At 37.3% G+C, this 19574-nt stretch overlaps 1 protein-coding gene across 6 annotated transcripts in view; it reads right to left on the bottom strand.

The window, feature by feature from the left end:
* Positions 1 to 19333, bottom strand: part of LOC145293678 (CD9 antigen-like) — a 68852-nt gene extending 49519 nt beyond the window's left edge. For 2 of the 6 annotated variants that reach the window (XM_080140068.1, XM_080140065.1), the window contains exon 1: positions 12259 to 13419. Coding sequence is in view for 2 of the 6 variants with exons in the window: in XM_080140063.1 (XP_079996189.1) it covers positions 11505 to 11607; positions 19197 to 19317 (224 nt within the window). In the remaining 4 variants the exon portion in view is untranslated. Of the gene's footprint in view, positions 1 to 11504; positions 11608 to 12258; positions 13420 to 13621; positions 13648 to 19196 lie in introns of those variants that run through there. The other 4 variants (XM_080140063.1, XM_080140067.1, XM_080140064.1 and 1 more) reach the window with 4 other exon arrangements.
* Positions 19334 to 19574: the final 241 nt, after the last annotated feature.

Genomic DNA, 19574 nt, shown 5'->3' on the forward strand with positions numbered 1-19574 from the left:
TTTCTCTCTCTCTCTCTCTCTCTCTCTCTCTCTCTCTCTCTCTGTTTCCACTGACTAGCTGTCTGGTAAGAGTTTCCAACACTGACTAGCTATAATAATTGCAACAGGAGAAATATAATTTCTTTTCTCTTGTCGCGGTGTGCTTACATCATAGTTTGTACTTTGCTACGCCGGGCAAACAACACTTTTCTTGTTATGAAGTGAGAAGAAAAGAACCTAAATGCAACTCTTTCTCCATCAAACATAATAGAAGAAACTTTGATTCCAAGCTGAATCGAACATAAACACAATAAAGTTACGTTGGAAATCCTATTTATTGTGATTCAGTGAGATAAACATCGATAAATGCATTTTTGGCCAACCAGAGATTAATTTTCTTTTGGCACTCGATTGAGAAGAATGAAATATCCCCACTACCTGAGAAAGTAAGTGCTATTTTAGATTTCCCACAACCCACATCTGTCAGACAAGTACGCCGATCCATAGGCGTAATTAACTACTACAGACGATTCTTACCCAACTGTTCTACAATATTGCACCGTTGACATGCCAGTTAAAAAATAAAGTAAAGAAACCAACCAACCAACCGATCCTAGAAACCTTCAAACAAGCTTGAACTACTTTGACCAACTTTACAAAATTGAATTACATAAAAGACAGTGAAGGCACAAAACATACACTTACAACAGATGCATCAGATATAGCTGTAGGAGCAGTCATTCACCAACTGGTCACCAACACAATGACTCCTCTATCATTTTTTTCTGCTAAATTAAGCAAGACGCAAACAAAACACAGCATTTTTTCAAAAGAACTACTAGCAATTTACCTTGCAGTTAAACATTTTAAACATTTGCTGGAAGGAAGGAATTTTTGCGCTTATACCGATCATAACACATATATATACACATGTAGATAAATACGGTCCACGAGAAATCAGACATCTCGATTATATAGCTCAGTTCTCCACAGACATCCGATATGTTAAAACAAGAGAACATTATAGCAGACACGCTTTATTAGTTGTTGTTTCACAACTTTCCAGCCAACTATTCCTCTGGCCTTCATGAAAAGAAGTAAGTACGTGAGAAATTATTTTTTTCCTTTTATAAATGTTTAGTAACTTTTTCCTTTTATTATTCTTAAAGAGTAAAACTTTTCTTATTCATGAAAAGAGTTATGCCTACGTAAATAAATAAATAAATAAATAAATGTTTGTACACGTGACAAATTATCAATAAATGGTTTAGTTACTTCTTTTTAAAATTATTTATGAAAAGAGTTAACGTAAATAATGTTTGTAAAAGTGCGAAAGGCGACGCAAGTGGCGTAGTTGTACAACCATCACTCCCATGCTTAATTTCTATACTTATAGGTTTTTGGAATTTTTTTTCACTGGATTATTATTGATTGGACACTAATTAAACAGATTATTAAAAAAAAAAATTAAAAAAAGAAATCATTATTTCGACATTTGAAAGTGGTGCTCACTTTTTAGTTACAACGTTCTGATAAATCAGTCACCCATTTTGTAAGCAATAAAAACGCGGTATATCAAAACCATAGAAAGTAAAATAATATGAGCCTCTACCGCATTTGTAAGTCAGAAATATATTTGTTTCTCAAAGAAAAAAAATAGATTGAACATGACTTTTTTTAATTGTTTTTATGAAAATAAAGTTTCGAGTTTTTTTTGTTTTTCTTTTTACTTATTTAGTTAAAAGTCAGTTTGTGGGTGTTTTTTTGTTGTTTTTTTTGTTTGTTTTTTTAAATTGTTTTTATGAAAGGTGAGTTTTTTGTTTTGTTTTTTTCAAAACTTTGTTGTTTTTTTTTTTAATTTTTTAAAGTATTATAAATTTCACTAACATGCTGGAGAAATGTTTAATAATTTGGTATTTTTTTAGATTAGGTCCACCTCCACAATTTTCCTTTAAATGACGATATTTAGAGGTTTCCGAGTATTGAACACGCAAATCGCATTTAAATTTTGCGGAAATAAATAGTCATCAAGATATAAAAAGTTGTATTATGCATTGTATTCTTTGGCGGACATCTTTTTACGTGCACACGCGCCATAAACAAATACACGCGCGTAAAAAAGATGGCCGCCAAAGATTACAATGCATAATACAACTTTTTATATCTTGATAACTACTTATTTCTGCAAAATTTCAATGCGATTTTCGTATTCAGCATAGTCGAAAACCATTACATGTTGCCATTTAAAAGAAAATTGAGGAGGTGGACCTAATCTAAAACTTTACCAATAATTTTCCATCCCGTACGCCTCCCGATACATTGCTTCGTCAACATGCGACCATTTTATATCTCCCGAAGACTCTTCCGTATTTAGAAAAAAAAAAAAAAATGAGTGACCGATTTACCAGAACGTGGTAACTAAAAAGTGAGTACCCCTTTCAAATGTTGAAATGATTTTTTTTTTTCAATTTTTTTTCATAATCTGGTTAGTGTTCAATCAATAGTAATCCAGTGAAAAAATTTCAAAAAACCTATCAGTATAGAAACTCCGCCACGTAAGTAAATAAATAAAAAATGTTACGTGCGCATGCGTTAGCCTTGACTAGGGGGGGGTAAGGAAACGACCATTAAATAATTCTGCAGGTCGCCATGGAACTCAACGCCCAAGGAGTACCAAAATAGTTTTCATGATCTGAAGAAATTTTTTTTCGAAAAGTGGGTGATCACTTTTCCATGTAAATGTAACTTAAAATGAGCACCCACTTTCTGGCCACCTGAGGAAGGGGCATTTATTTTCGTGTTTATTGGCTTAAAGGTTTTTTGACAACGCAGTTTGGTACGCGAGTGCATATTTAACAGTTTTCGTTTATGCTCACGCGTAGCATAAACAAAGGCTACGTCTGTGAAATGGAAAATAGTCCCATAGTTCAGGGGTTATTACCATGCAAAAGAAATCAAACAAAAAACTTTTTAGCTAAGAAACACACAGAAAAATGCCCCTCTCTCAGGTGGCCAGGAAGTGGGTGCTCATTCTAAGTTGAATTTACATTGAAAAGTGATCACCCACTTTTTGAAAAAGTAATTTCATGAATATCATGAAAACTTTCTTTTTGCTACGGAAACGATTTGCAGATTCGTTTTTAGCACACCGAAATCTACAATAAAATATTTCGTTATATATGAACGCGAAACAGGCCTTAAAGTAAAATAATACCGGATTTTTTGGAGCAGATTTGCCGTTTAGTTGTACAAATATCCTCAAACCAGGTAATCACTAAAAGGGACTTTTAAAAGTCGTCACCTGTATCGAGCAAAAGTTTAAACCCACCGATTATATGCCAGCCTACGTCATGGTAACATATATTGAGTGAGTTCCTAACAGTATTTTGTATAGTTTTTTAGTTTAAACTCATTTTCCCAAAATTTCCCCAAACTTAACGTGTTCGATACAGTCTGCCGCCATTTGTATTTTTCAGATATACCGATAAACATTGAATGTTTTTGAATCGATTATACATTACATAAAAACACTAAAATCTTATCCAGTTAGGTAGAAAGAACATTTACTTTTCTTGCCTTTGATAACATTTATTTGTTATATATTTATTTTTTGACAACTTCTTTGTATCTGTGTTTAGTAATACAAACCCTTTTCATTTAATGTTTAGTCGGCTTGAAAAACAATGTTTATCGGTGTATTTGAAAGCTACAAATGGTGACGGACACTGTTGATTACTTTAAGTTAGAGAAAGTGAGTTAAAACTATACAAAATACTGTCAGAAACCCACCGATTATGCCAGCCTATGCCATGGTAACATATATTCGGTGAGTTAAGACGGTCTTGGTTTAAGACACTATTTTGTATAGTTTTTAGTTTTCAACTTACTTTCACAAACTTAACGTATTCAACAGAGTCCGCAACCATTTCTGTTTTTCGAGCCGATTAAACATTTTAAATTACATAAAAACACTAAACAATTATCCAGTTAGGTAGAAACGTAACTTACCTTACCTTTGCTTTCATTTATTTGTTTTTGGACAACTTTTTCGAATCTGTGTATAGTAACTATGCTGTACTGTCTGTCGATTGGTTTCATCACTAGCCGCCCCACTCTACAACACTCTTTTTTCTTTCTTCGAAATATAAGCTTTTCTTACACTGTCATTTTTGCTGTTTCCGTTTCTTCGCGCTGACGTCACAATATATCTCGTACCACTAGTGGCGTAGCTAAGGGAGCCGGCGAGGGGGAAGGGGGCGGTCCGCCCCGGGAGACAATCAAAGAGGGGTGACAAAATTTCACCCCCCCAAAAAAAAAGATTTTTTCAGCTAGGCTAAGGTGCGAAAATAGTCGGAAATAGAATTTATTTATTATGCATTATGTAATTTTTAACTTTTTAATTAAAAAAAAAAGCTTTTCTAAAATATTACAAACTCTTTAAAAAAAATAATTAGTCATTGAAGAATCTTTTTGCCGATTTTTATTAAAACTCTGAACCCTGTATTTTTGAAGTTTTTAATAATACATTTGAAACCATTTGATGACACTCATTTCATTTTTTTTAATTGTGAAAAAAAAATTGAAAGAAAGGATTAAGTGGTTATATATATATATATATATATATATATATATATATATATATATATATACGTTTTATTTTTTTATTACTGTTTTTTTTTCTGTTTAGTTACATTGTTATTTCACCTAACAGAAAAAAACCGTAATAAAAAAATAAAACGCATATTTGCTCTACAACAGTATTGAGCACTTTCTTCAGGTTTTTATTAATTACTATTCCTTTTTTTTTTTTTTTTTTTTACAGAGATCACCACTTATCAAGGCCCGGAAGCCACTCAGGGATAAGGGTTATTGCAAGTACATTACGTTAGTGAGGAGATTTGATGAAGTGTTTACTTAAGGGGGCGGTTCATTAGGAATTTGTTAACATTAGACTTGAAGACATCCAAGTTGTAGTCCGGAGGGAAGCAGGCAGACGGAACATATATATATATATATATATATATATATATATATTTTTTTTTTTTTTTTTTTTTACACAGTGATCACCACTTATCAAGGCCCGGAAGCCACTCAGGGATAAGGGTTATTGCAAGTACATCACGTTAGTGAGGAGATTTTATGAAGTGTTTAATTAGGGGGGCGGTTCATTAGGAATTTGTTAACATTAGACTTGAAGACATCCAAGTTGTAGTCCGGAGGGAAGCAGGCAGACGGAACAGAGTTCCACAGGCGTGCAGTTCTAAGAAAGAAGCTTTGCTCATGAAATCCGCGTTTTGATTTAGGCACAGATATAGAGTGGGGGAAATTTTTCACAGTGGATTCAGCTAGACGGGTGTTTTTCGTGAAAGTTTGGCGAGGGGGGACCAGGGATTGGAGTTCAGACGAGCACCTGCCATGAAAATAACGATAAAACAAGGATAGGCTCGCAACGTCTCTTCTGTGGGAGAGGGGTTGCAGGGTAGAGAAAAGGGCGTCCCCCACTAAACCACGAAGTCTATTTTCTACTCTGTCAAGGCATGATAGGCTGTTTTTGGCAGCTCCTGCCCAGATATGGCAACAGTATTCCATCCTTGGCCGTACTTGGCTTTTATATAGATAGAGAATTGCATCAGTAGTGAGATATCTTCTGGAGCGGTAGAAGGATCCCACCATCTTTCCTGCGACCTTGGCAACAGACTTGATGTACGTGTTCCATTTCAGATCAGGAGTAAAGGTCAAACCCAGAAGCTTGTCAAAACACGGGGCCTCACCCAGACGAGAGCCATCCATCACAATTGATGCCAGCTGGGGATCAGAGCGTTGATGATGTAAGGATAGGAGTTTGGTTTTAGATGCATTAAAGGTAACTAGCCACATCTTCCCCCACTGAACCACGCGCTCGAGATCAGAGGAGAGAGAATCCGAGAGAACTTCGTCATTTACAGCCTTTGATGTGTTGCCGTAGATGGTCGTGTCATCAGCATAGATGTCAACGAATGATTTAAGTATGTGTTTAGGGAGGTCATTGATGTAGATCAGGAAGAGAGTTGGGCCGAGGATTGACCCCTGAGGGACTCCAGCATTTATATTGCAGGCCTCCGATTTTTGTCCATCTACCACTACTCTTATGAGCCTATCGGAGAGAAATGATTTAATGATTGAGAAAACATTTCCAGTTATACCGTAGCTGGAAATCTTGTGAAGTAGACCCTTATGCCATACTTTGTCAAAGGCCTTTGATATGTCAAGAGCAATTGCCCTAGAAAGGAAGCCTTTGTCAAGAGATTCACTAATCCTGTGGGATATAACCGTCAGCACATCTGCGGTAGATCTTGCAGAGCGGAAACCATATTGTGTGTCACTAAGAAGGTTGTTTCTGCTGAGGTGGTTGACTATTTCTCTATTTAATATTGATTCCAGTAACTTACTCATAACACAGAGAAGACTTATTGGTCTGTATTGAGAGGGAGATGACTTATCACCTGAATTCTTAAATACAGGGCAAACTGATGAGGTATATATATATATATATATATATATATATAGAGAGAGAGAGAGAGAGAGAGAGATGTGTGCTTGTATGTCCGGAGTATCTTAGCCAGCATTGGCAAACCTTACAAGTGTGAAAAAAAAGAACTTCTAACAATTTCAAAGTTTTGGCGTTAAATAAATTGGGAATTAATGGAATTACTGAATTCCAAACTTTTTCACAACTCTATGCAAAAATACTTTGTGGTGACATTTTTTTTTTTTTTTTTTTGGTTTCAGTTTATGTGTGTGTACGGGGAGTGGGTATGAGGCAATAAAATCCCAGACTATTATGTTGGCTAATTGCTATCTTTGATATCGTTTGACAATTTAGTTTTCACGTTTTTCAGCTACTGACAAAACACACGAAAGACAGCGTAAATTTGCCAAGATAAAAATGTAAGTGTACATTTATAGAAATATTTTAAAGACAGTTAAAATGTGCTTCTGCTTCACGAATTGAAAATTAATTATGGTTTGATTTTACAAAGCACATAGGTACGAAAAAGTGATCAAAAACATATATATATATATATATATATAAGTGAAAGTGTCTCTGTGTGTCTGTGTCTGTGTGTCTGTGTACATTTCCCTACGCAATAACTCTGTCAATTTTCAGTCTACAGACTCGAAATTTGATATAAAGGGTACTGAGATTTGAGAAAATCGATGTGATCGGTTGTTGGCCAGAAATTTAGCGATTAAGGGGTCAAAGTTCAACGATTTGACATTTGAGAACTCTACCAAACTCCTCCGACAATTTTTGGTCTACACACTTGAAATTTTAGATATAGGTTCCTTGGACATGGATCTAACTTAATAACTTGATTTGAGCCAAAAACAATAAAATTTAAGGGGTCATAATAGGGGTCAAAGTTTTAAAAAATTGACCTCTGCGCCGCGGTCTCTTCCAAATTACTCAGATAATTTCTGGTCTAAATATTTGAAATTTTACATAAAGTGTATTCGGAGATAGGGCAATTTTTTTCATCAGTTTGGGTCGAAAATGTTTAGTTACCAATATATAAATGTATGTATGTATGTATGTTTGCATGTCTGCCTTAAACTTTCAATAGAGGCGACGGATTTTACCAAGATCACTATGGTTTTAAAATTCGACCTTTCATACGACAAATATCGAAAAATTGGCTAAAAACATTAATATCTCCCCCTTCAACTAGGCACTTTTCTACAGGGGGGGGGGTCACTTTTTTCGCCGATATTTTTTAAAGTTATCCTCTCCTTTAGATTGTCTAGCCTTAATTTTAAAAAATGCCGCTTCCGGTTTAGCGGTGGTCGTAACAGCATAAACGTTAGGTTTTACTCCGTTATTTTCCTCCTTTGCGGTATGGGTTTGAGTCTGCCTTCCTACTACCACTTTTTTTTTTTGCTCAACATACACATCCAAACACCCGGGCAACGCCGGGCGCCCATGCTAGTATATATATAAAAGTGAACGTCTGTGTGTGTGTGTGTCTGTGTGTGTGTATGTGTGTGTCTCTGTGTACATTTCCCTACGCAATAACTCTCTCAATTTTTAGTCTACAGACTCAGACGACAAATATTGAAAAATTGGCTAAAAACATTAATAGCTTCCCCTTCAACTAGGCACTTTTCTACAGGGGGGGGGCTAACTTTTTTCGCCGATATTTTTTAAAGTTATCCTCTCCTTTAGATTGTCTAGTCTTAATTTTAAAAAATGTTGCTTCCGGTTTGGCGGTGGTCGTAACAGCATAAACGTTAGGTTTTACCCCGTTCTTTTCCTCCTTTGCGGTACGGGTTCGAGCCTGCCTTCCTACTACCACTTTTTTTTTTTGCTCAACATACACATCCAAACACCCGGGCAACGCCGGGCGCCCATGCTTGTAACAAGTGGCGGCTATTTTTCCTTATTCTCACCTAAAGCTCGATAAAATAATTACAACACCACTGATAATATTAACCCGCCCTAAACTCTAGAGCCAAAACTGAAGAGCCAGTACTCAAAACAACAAGATATTATAAAAAGGCTGACTGGGAAGCCATCAGAGATCTTATCAGAGATGCCCCATGGGGAAATATTTTTTCTCTTCCTGCTGAACAGTGCGCAAATGAGACCACGGAATGGTTCAAAACTGTAATCGAAGCGCATGTTCCCATGCGGAAATTTCATAGCAAGCCCCACTCTCCCCAATGGTTTACTTTGACTTGCGCAACGCCCATTGCTCAAAGGCAGCATGCATACCACAGATTTAACCAACATAAGTCCAGTTCAAACAGACAGAAGTACATAGAAGCTAGAAGTAACGTTAAGAAAGAAATAGCGACAGCTAAGAGAGAATTTACGGAAGCCACTAAAAAACGCATCAAAGCACAAAAACTAGGAACTCGTGACTTCTGGAAAATCTACAACAGTGTAGTAAATAATGGGCAGTCAACAATTCCCCCACTATCCAACAATCACGATGTTGTTTGCTCAGAAACCGAGAAGGCTAACATGCTTACCAGTCGATTTGCCTCAAACTCCACACTGGACCCTACCAACCACCCCCTACCTGAATTTCCTATGCGGACAGACGCCACGCTAGACGATCTGAAAATCACCCCTGCTCAAGTGCATGCTATTAGAAAATAAACTTGACACTTCAAAAGCATGTGAACCCGATCTCATCCCAGCTGTGCTATTAAAAAAGTGCTCAGCCGAAGTAACTCCAGTTCTCTCTAAACTCTACAACAAATGTCTTAATGAATCTTGCTTTCCAGGCTGTTGGAAAACTGCTTCTGTGGTACCAGTATTCAAGAATTCTGGCAAAAGAACTGACCCATCAAATTATCGCCCCATTACACTCCTCCCACTTTTTGCCAAAATATTTGAGATCTTAATTAATCATGCTCTAGTCCATCACCTTACAGATGCTAAACTTCGACTGACCAACAATATGGATTTAGACAAGCCCGTTCCATAGCAGACATCCTAACTGTAATCTCTGAATGTATATACCATTCACTGGACAAAGCGGGGGAGGGCAGAGCGGTAACTCTAGATATATCTAAGGCTTTTGACAGGGTGTGGCATGAGGGTCTCCTCAGGAAAATTAGATCATATGGGATCACTGGTAGAATACTTAACATAATTAAATCCTTCTTAGATAAGAGAAAAATCCAGGTTATCCTTGACAATCGTACATCTAAACAATATGATATAAATGCGGGAGTGCCTCAGGGGTCTATCCTTGGACCTCTATTGTTCCTGATATTCATAAATGACCTCCCCGACAAAATTGCCTCTGAGATGGGTATATATGCTGATGACACTACACTCTATAAGAGGCAAGACAGGAAAACAAATGAACACATATCTAAAGAAATGACAGAAACACTAGAGGATGACCTCCAATCTGTAGTGGAATGGGGACAAGAATAGATGGTCACGTTCAATGCTGCCAAGACTAAACTAGTTTCATTCAATAATTACAAGAAACCTTCTCTACCACCTATAGCAATGGCAAACAACTCTTTATCTGAGAGTACATCTTTCAAACTCCTTGGCCTAACGTTCACAGGAAACATGAGTTGGAACAATTACATTGAAGGCATTGCCAGGGCCGCTGCAAGGAAGTTGGGCTCTCTCTACCATGCTAGAAAACTATTACCACCCGAAATATCCTGTACCTCTATAAGGCCACCATTTGCCCATGTATGGAGTATTGCTGTCATATTTGGGCTGGTGCATCTGCTACTAGTCTCTCGCTCCTTGACAAGGTTCAAACGAGAGTTGCCAATCTGATAGGCCCTGAACTGGCATCTAAGCTTCAGCCTCTGTCCCATCGACGAAACGTTGCATCCCTCTGCCTGTTCTACAAGTATTTTAATGGTGAATGCTCTGACGAACTGCAAGCACTTGTGCCCCCACGATGTGAACACCCTCGACAAACCCGACAGGCTGCTAAATCCCACCCCCACACTGTAGAGATCCCTTGACATAAAAGATCTTTCTACTCTAGTAGTTTCTTCCCCAGAACCGCTAGACTTTGGAATTCCATTCCAGGTCACTGCTTCCCCAACTGTACTGACGTGCAGAAATTCAAGTGCAACGTGAACCAACATCTTGCTGCCCAAATCCCTACATAGTACCCCAGGAGTTGTTGCTCCTGATAATAGCCCCCTACACCAAAGTGGCAATGTGCCTTGTTTGGGGTGAAAATGTAATAAAACAAAAAATATTAAACTTTTATTTTAACAAGAAAACGAAAACGAAGTAAAACAAGATATGAAATCTTTTTGTAGATGTCGTTTTATGAAAACTTTTAATTAATTTTTTTATTTATTGTTGTTTGGGAGAGCAATTGTTGGTTTTTTTTTGGGGGGGGAGGGACATTGTTCTGAACTTTTTCTTGTTAGTTATTATTTTTTTGCCGATGAGAATCTAATATTATTCAATTTCCTGAATTAAGGTAAATAACTTTCTCTTCTTAGATGGAGTAGTCCTTCTCGAGCGGGTCAATATTTTTTTATCCAAAATCCAGAATGTTTCTTGAATGATTGAATTATTAATAGTCGCGAGGAAGAGGTGGGGGTTATTTAATTTTAAAAGAATTGTAGGGGGCTAAGATATATAAATCCTAATCCTGTTACAAAAGAATAATGAAACGAATGGAATTGAAGGAAACAAAGACTCAATTGATGGATAAGATAAACGTGTCGTTTATTTACTGTTGAAAGAATGAATGTTTTTGATATAACATGTGTTCCTGTCCGCGCGGGTGTAACCATCGTTTGTTGCGGGATTGGTATTATAGAAGGAAAAAGGAAATGTGTTTTCATCTCACGTTCGTGTCACTATCGTTTGTTCGCGCGTGGGAAGAGAAGTGAGTAATGTAATAGAACGAGAAATGGCAGTCCATCGTGTAGACAAAGAAAAGGATAGAGGGTTGACGTCAGTTAGCAGTCAGCTACGCGAAGGTGTTCTCACGGACCAGTAGTAGATAGAGAGAAAAAGAGTGAGAATGTGTACGTACGGTCTGTTAGCTTTTTGTCCCATATAGTAGCAAGTGGTGTGAGGTACGCGCCTCCCGAAAGGGAGGCGACGGTTCGTCGAACCTCTCAGCCCGAGAGCTGGTCCTAAAAGGAAGAAGCCGGTTGTTATTCTTTCTTTTATAGGTGTTTCCGCTGGTCTTTTGCGCATGTGTGGATTTCCTTTGAAAAGGGAAGTGATGTTGTCCTTGTGTGCGTATGTGTGCACGTGTGTGAGTACATGTGTGTACGTTAGTGTGTGTGTATATACACGTGAATGTGAGTGTATATACACGAACGTGAATATATGTACGTGTGTGGACGTGGGCGCGTATGTTTGTGTGCGCGTATGTATATGACGAGTAATATAGCTTGAAATGTGAACGTGTTTTTGTGTGAGACTAGGAAAGGCTCGCACAGAATATACAAAAACATAAAATAAAAAACAAAGAAAGAAAAAACACTTTAGTTCATCCCAAACAAGGCATATTGCCACTGAAACGTAGAGGTTACAGATTTATAATAGGTAAAAAAAGAAAACTACTGTGAATTAATGCCATTCTCAGTGGGGAATTATGCAGCAAGTAATGCGACTTTGTAGCAATTGGGTAGACAATGCAAGACGCATTAGTCTCTTTTGCATCTTGTCTAAGAATATTGGTTGGTTCCATAAAAATCGATAGTTTGAAAGACCTTCCTGTCAGATCTTCTCAAAGTGTTATCGCCGTTTGGCGAAATTGAAAAATATTTTCAACTTACCTGAGTTAATAGCGAGCTCGGCATAAAGACGTGATACTCCTTCCTTCAGAAGAGCAGGAATGACTCTTTATACGACAAATTAATTGAAGCTTTACTTTCTAGTTTTTACGCATGAATTACGTTTTAGTTTCGCCCAAAAGGAGGGATACTTTATTTTTTTCAATTTCATTTTACGCAACTTTTATATATTTGTCTATTTAAGTTATAATATCATTCAAATTATTATTTATTAGCAGGGTGCCCAGCGTTGTCCGCTTATAAAATACTCTTACATATGATATTTTAATTTATGCTGATTCAGTATTTATTATTATAGAGCCAATTCTCTATCGATTATTATATTGTACTTTATATATCGTAGTGATTTTTAAGAAATACGACTTAGGTGCCATCAGATAGAATCGAAAACAAACTTTCTAGCCTTATTCATTACTCTCTGAGCCACGTTTATGTGCATATAAAAACTTATAAAATGAGGTCGTTTAATCTATAAATGTAGAAACACTTTAAGTCGACTTATGCCTGCTAAGTTCCACTTATTTTTCAATTTTGACTCCTTAGCAGCTTTTTTTACCGGCTAAAAACCACACAGATTGGTTCACAGAAAATGCAATCTTTTAATCTGCCTTGCATCGCGCTGCGATCTTGAGTCTCGGAGATGCATTTTGCAAAGAATAAGACAGACAGACACACCAACATAGTGAGTTTTATATATTAGATTTTGTTTTTAAAGGTATGTGAAAGATTAGGAGGGGTTGCTTTGTTTTGTTTTAGTGTTACTTTTCTTTCTTTTTTATTTAAAAATGCCTGCCGTTGCTCGCTAAGTTTGTAGCTTAATAGTCTCTATTGAATCAGCCTCAAACCCAAAATGAGATTTTTATTTTTGTCCCATATAGAATAGCCCATTTTGCAAGCTGAACCCTTCCCTCTTAAAGTCGACCTTGTGACTAACTTTGTTTGTTTGGGTAGGATAAGTAAATAGAATTAAAGTTTAAGATTCGTCAGCATAATACAGACCAGGGAGAAACTGGTTAAAAACGGCAGAGAGATTGGAAAGGGACGGCAAGGTATATCACTACCTTTCCCTCTTATAATCGACATTGTGTCTAACTTTGCTTCAGGGTAAATAAATAGATGTAAAGTTTAAGGCTAGGGAGTGACTAACTAAAAGCAATGGAGAGTGGAAGTGGAGAAAATAATATCGCAATGTCATTTGATTTCTGAGAAAATAGCTTACGTCACTACACCGTTCCGCATGACTGAGTTTTGTACTGAAACGACAAAGTTAAATTCAGGTGGTCATCGTTAAAGTAATAAAAAAAATACGTAACAACCCCATAAAAAAAAAAAAGATCTTAACAACCTGATTTTCATTCATATTCATGTAAATTCTTCTTCTTCTTCTTCTTCTTCTTCTTCTTCTTCTTCTTCTTCTTCTTCAGTACTTAACCAAAGTCGCTCAAAGGTAAAAAAATAACGCGAGAAAGATTTTCACTTTGAAGTTAAGATATTAAAAAAAAACTAATAAAATGAGTATTATTCATGAATATTATTCAACTTTTGTTTTTTTTACAAGGTGGTCACCACTTATCAAGGCCCGGAAGCCACTCAGGGATAACGGTTATTGTACCTATTTACTATGCCTCCCCACGGGACAGAGTTAGACACCAGGGTCGTTTTTTAACGTGGAGAAAAGGTACAAAAATAAAAATTGTCTCAGTTGTGAAGGATTTCTCCTCCACCGAAAGAGAACAAGAAATAGAAGTGCAGCATCTGAAGAACAGATACTACACTTTGATCTTGTCCCGAAGGCCACGTTAGTGTGGATATTTTAGAGTGCCTACTTAAAGGGGCGGTTCATCAAGAATTTGTTTACGTTGGACCTGAAGACATCCAAGTTGTAGTCAGGAGGGAAGAGAGTTCCACAGGCATGCAGTTCTAAGAAAGAAGCTTTGTTCATGGAATCTACGTTTGGATTTAGGCATAGATAAAGAGTGGGGAAAGTTTTTGACAGTAGATTCAGCTAGACGGGTGTTTTTTGTAAAAGATTGGCGAGGGGGGGACCAGAGATTGGAGTTCAGACGAGCACCTGCCATGGAAATAACGATAAAACAAGGATAGGCTTGCAACGTCTCTTCTGTGGGAGAGAGGTTGCAGGGTAGAGAAAAGGGCATCCCCTACTAAGCCACGAAGTCTATTTTGTACTCTGTCAAGGCAGGATAGGCTGTTTTTAGCAGCTTCTGCCCAGATATGGCAGCAGTATTCCATACTTAGACGTGCTTGGCTTTTATATAGATAGAGAATAGCATCAGTAGTGAGATATCTTCTGGAGCGGTAGAAGGATCTCACTATCTTTCCAGCGACCTTGGCAACAGACTTGATGTACATGTTCCCTTTCAGATCAGGAGTGAAGGTCAAGCCCAGAAGCTTGTCAAAACATGGGGCTTCTCCTAGACGAGAGCCATCCATTTCAATTGATGCCAGATGGAGGTCAGAGCGTTGATGATGTAAAGATAGGAGTTTGGTTTTGGATACATTAAAAGTAACCAGCCACGTCTTCCCCCACTGAACCACTCGTTCGAGATCAGAGGAGAGAGAATCAGAGAGAGCTTTGTCATTTACAGCCTTTGATGTGTTGCTGTAGATGGTCGTGTCATCAGCATAGATGTCAACGAATGATTTAAGTATGTGTTTAGGGAGATCATTGATGTAGATCAGGAAGAGAGTTGGGCCCAGGATGGACCCTTGAGGGACTCTAGCATTAATATTGTGGGCCTCTGATTTTTGTCCATCAACCACTACTCTTATGAGCTTATCAGAGAGAAATGATTTAATGATAGAGAGAATATTTCCAGTTATACCGTAGCTGGAAATCTTGTGAAGTAGGCCTTTATGCCATGCCTTGTCGAAGGCCTTTGATATGTCAAGTGCAATTGCCCTGGAAAGGAAGCTTTTGTCGAGAGATTCACTAATCCTATGAGATATAACCGCTAGCACATCTGCAGTAGATCTTGCAGAACGGAAACCATATTGCGTGTCACTAAGAAGGTTATTTCTGCTGAGGTTGTTGACTATTTCTCTATTTAATATGGATTCCAGCAACTTACTCATAACACACAGGAGACTTATTGGTCTGTACTGAGAGGGGGATGACTTATCATCTGAATTCTTAAATACAGGGCATACTGATGAGTTTTGAAGTGTGTTGAAAAGCACTTCTCCTTAAGGCAATGTTTAAACAGTTTCGTAAGTATGGGAGCAAGTTCTGGTTGAAGCTTTTTTAACACTATAATTGGGATGCCGTCAGGGCCAGTAGCTTTACTGGAATCAAAGTTCTTGATTAGCTTGGCGAACTCATGCACAGATATTTGTATGTTACCTAGCGTGTTCTGTGTTATAGAAGGAAATATGGGGAGTTGATGGCCTTGGTCGCATAGGGTAGAATTAGCTGCAAAGTTCTTTGCAAATAGTTTGGCCTTGTCTGAAGCTGAGGAGATGACCTCTGGTCCGTTGATAATGGTTGGGATAGAATGCACACTTCTATTCAGAATCCTATTTGTTATTTGCCAAAACTGGTGGGAACCAAGCCGCTGATCAGCTACTTTGGATTTAACAGACTGGGCATATAGCTCTCTTGCATTTTTTATTACTCTTTTACAGTGGTTTAACTTTAAATTATTGAATAATATTCAAAATGAATATTATTACTTACATATATATTCCTATATATATATATATATATATATATATATATATATGTAAATGTAGATGTGTATATTCCTATCTCGATAGAACTTACTATAAAATTTAAATATATTATCATATATATATATATATTTGTAGTCGACCTAATATTCGGATTCTGGAGTTGAGCACTGACTAGCTTTCTGTCTTTGTGCTCTTGCCTCTACCTTATATACAAAACTTACCTTTACATTCCCGTGGTACTTCTTAGTGGCCTGGGAGTCGAATAGGGGAACCTGAGGCAAAACGAGATACTTAAGGGAAAAAGAACTGTCGAGTCAAAGGTAGCATTGGCATATAAGCCATAATCTGTGTACTGAACATTCAAAGTATTGGAAAACAATGCCACAACAAAAAAAAGATGAGAAATTATTTTCAAAATAAATACAGATAATTTATTCAGCTAACTGTATTGTCCCGTTTTGCCCCATGCTTTGGGGCAAAACGAGACGGATCTTGGTCTGAATAAGTCAGTCTTCACAGAGCTCACAAATGCCAGGCTTGCATAGGTCAAACTGATTAAGCTATTAATCACATAGAAATATCTGTCAGAATGTTAATTCTTGTTTGACAAATCTGTATCTTTTTCGGAAAGAACACGATTTTAGCAGAACCATAAAAATAGATCAAAATAGGTACATTTTGAATACTTACCTCTTTTCGATGTACAGGGCTGAATAAAACAATGGTAGACGTTGGCGGCAAGGCGTTACCACGTGATCTCTTGATCAGACTCCTCGCGAAAGAGCTCTCTCTCTCTCTCTCTCTCTCTCTCTCTCTCTCTATTTCAGTTATCTGTGGTGTCTCGTTTTACCCCGCTATCTCGTTTTACCCCAGGTTCCCCCTACCGAACCGGCGAACCGCACGGTCATAGGTGACTTTGTAACTGGGATCGAATTCTTCGACCGGCAGTAATTATCACTTCCCCTACTAATGACTGTAAACACAATTATTGAATAATATTCAAAATTTTCCCAGCGACTTGGCCACAGACTTGATGTATGTGTTCCATTTACGATCGGGTGTAAAGGTCAAGCCCAGGAGCTTATCAAATCCTGGGGCCTCCCTTAGACGAGAGCCATCCATTTCAATTGTTACATCGTTTATGATGTAGAGATAGGAGCTTGATCTTAGATGCATTAAAGGTAACCAGTCACCTCTTTCCCTACTGTACCACGCGCTCAAGATTAGAGGAGAGAGAATCAGAGAGAACATCATCATTTACGGCCTTTGATGTGTTGCTGTAGATGGTCGTGTCATCAGCATAGATGTCAACGAATAATTTTAGTATGTGTTTTGGGAGATCATTGATGTAGATCAGGAAGAGAGTTGGGCCCAGTATGGACCCCTGAGGGACTTCAGCATTAATACTGTGGGCCTCTGATTTCTGCCCATCAACCACTACTCTTATGAGCCTATCAGATAGAAATGATTTAATGATAGAGAAAACATTTCTAGTTATACCGTAGCTGGAACTCTGGTGTAGTAGGCCTTTATGCCAAACCTTATCGAAGGCCTTTGATATGTCGAGAGCAATTGCCCTAGAAAGGAAGCCTTTGTCGAGAGATTCACTAATCCTATGAGATATAACCGTTAGCACATCTGCTGTAGATCTAGCAGAGCGGAAACCATATTGCGTGTCGCTAAGAAGGTTATTTCTGCTGAGGTGGTTGACTACTTCTCTATTTATTGTGGATTCCAGTAACTTACTCATGACACACAGGAGACTTATTGGTCTGTACTGAGAGGGGGATGACTTATCATCTGAATTCTTAAATACAGGGCATACTGATGAGGTTTTCCAGGATGTTGGAAAGCACTTTTTCTTAAGGCAACGCTTAAACAGTTTGGAAAGTATGGGGGTAAGTTCTGGTTGTAATTTTTTTAACACTATAATTGGAATACCGTCGGGACCAGTTGCTTTACTGGAGTCAAGGTTCTTGATTAGCTTGGCGACCTCACGCACAGATATTTGTATGTTGCATAGTGTGTTGTCTGTTATAGGAGGGAATATGGGGAGTTGATGGCCTTCGTCACACAGGGTAGAATTTGCCGCAAAGTTTTTGGCAAATAGTTTGGCCTTGTTGGATGCTGTCGAGATGACCTCTGGTCCGTTGATAATGGTTGGGATAGAGCGCACGTTTCTGTTCAAGATCCTATTTGCTATTTGCCAGAACTAGTGGGAACCAAGCCACTGCTCGGCTACTTAATCAAATCGACTCGAAATAACTGGTTGCCTTTATGAATAAGTGGAATTATTTGAAATCCAGGTACTTATATTATAATATTTTTGCATATTCTCATAGAAAATTACCCTAAATCTTAGTTAGACAAGAAATAAACAAATTAATTCTTTCAAAAACCTTTTTTTTTTTTAATTATTTATATACGTTTTTTGTGCAAAACAAAAAACGCCCATTGTTAACTTTTGGGGAAAATTTAACATTTAAAATTTAATTAAAAATAATAGAAAAAGTTTTACATTATTCTGCTTTCTATATGATAAAATTCAGGGTTTTATCTTCTGGGAAAAAAAAGTTACTCAGAAATAATGGATTTTAATAAATGTAATTTCGTTTTAAAAAACAACAACAACAACAACTTGATTTTTCGGCCATTTTTGGCGGTGCCTAATCTTTATCAATCGTTTTCATATACTGTAGATTATTTTTATTTTATATTTATATAGTAACAAGTCAGTGTTTATCCAAAATTCGAGGGTGTGGGTGAATCGAGGGGGGATTGATTCGCGAGAGAAAGTGGGTGTTTATTTTGTGATTGCTACAAAGGGCATTCTGGGTGGGGAGTTATGCAGCAAGTAATACATAGGTATGCGACTTTGTAGCAATGAGTAAATAATGCAGGACCAATTACGTTAAAGATTATTTTGTAACTTGTCTACAACTACTGGTTGATGCACTGTAGCAACAATACTTCGCGCATGGTTAAATGGTGGAGTTATAAAATATATGATACTGGCAAGTGTGAAATTTTTTCTAGTCAGATAGAGGGAGCCCACTTTCCTTGCAGCACATTTGGTATTATCTTCCATGTATTTATTCCAAATTATGTTGTCTTTGAATGTGAGACTGGAAAGTTTGGACGTTTAATCGATGGTTGAAAGACCTTCATACCAGACTTTGTTAAAGTGATACCGCCTTCGACGAAATTTAAAAATAAACTCTTCAACTTACCTGTAAGGTGTGTTACCTGAGAGCCCGATGTAAAGACGTGATACTCCTTCCCTAAGAAAAGCAGCAATGACCTTTTATGCAGTGCACTTGTTGAAGTTTTACTTTCTGTTTTGTTACACATTAATTGCGTGTTAGCTTCGCCCAATCTATTTGTGTTTGACTAAAGTTTTTTTTTCTTTTTTTTTAAATACTATGCTGATTCTACTTTTTGGGTAATTACAAGCCTTTCTAGAGTTTTAGAAGAGTTAACCAATTTTATTTATTCATTTATTTATTTATTTATTTTAGTTATTGGAGATGAAAACTTGTACATTTTGAAGGTTAGTGTTAAAAATGTTTTAACTGTTCTTAAAGGTTTGCATGACCCAGAAATGAAGG

This window comes from Euprymna scolopes, chromosome 15 (assembly GCF_053919585.1).
Source record: "Euprymna scolopes isolate OS-2025 chromosome 15, ASM5391958v1, whole genome shotgun sequence".
NCBI lineage: Eukaryota > Metazoa > Mollusca > Cephalopoda > Sepiida > Sepiolidae > Euprymna > Euprymna scolopes.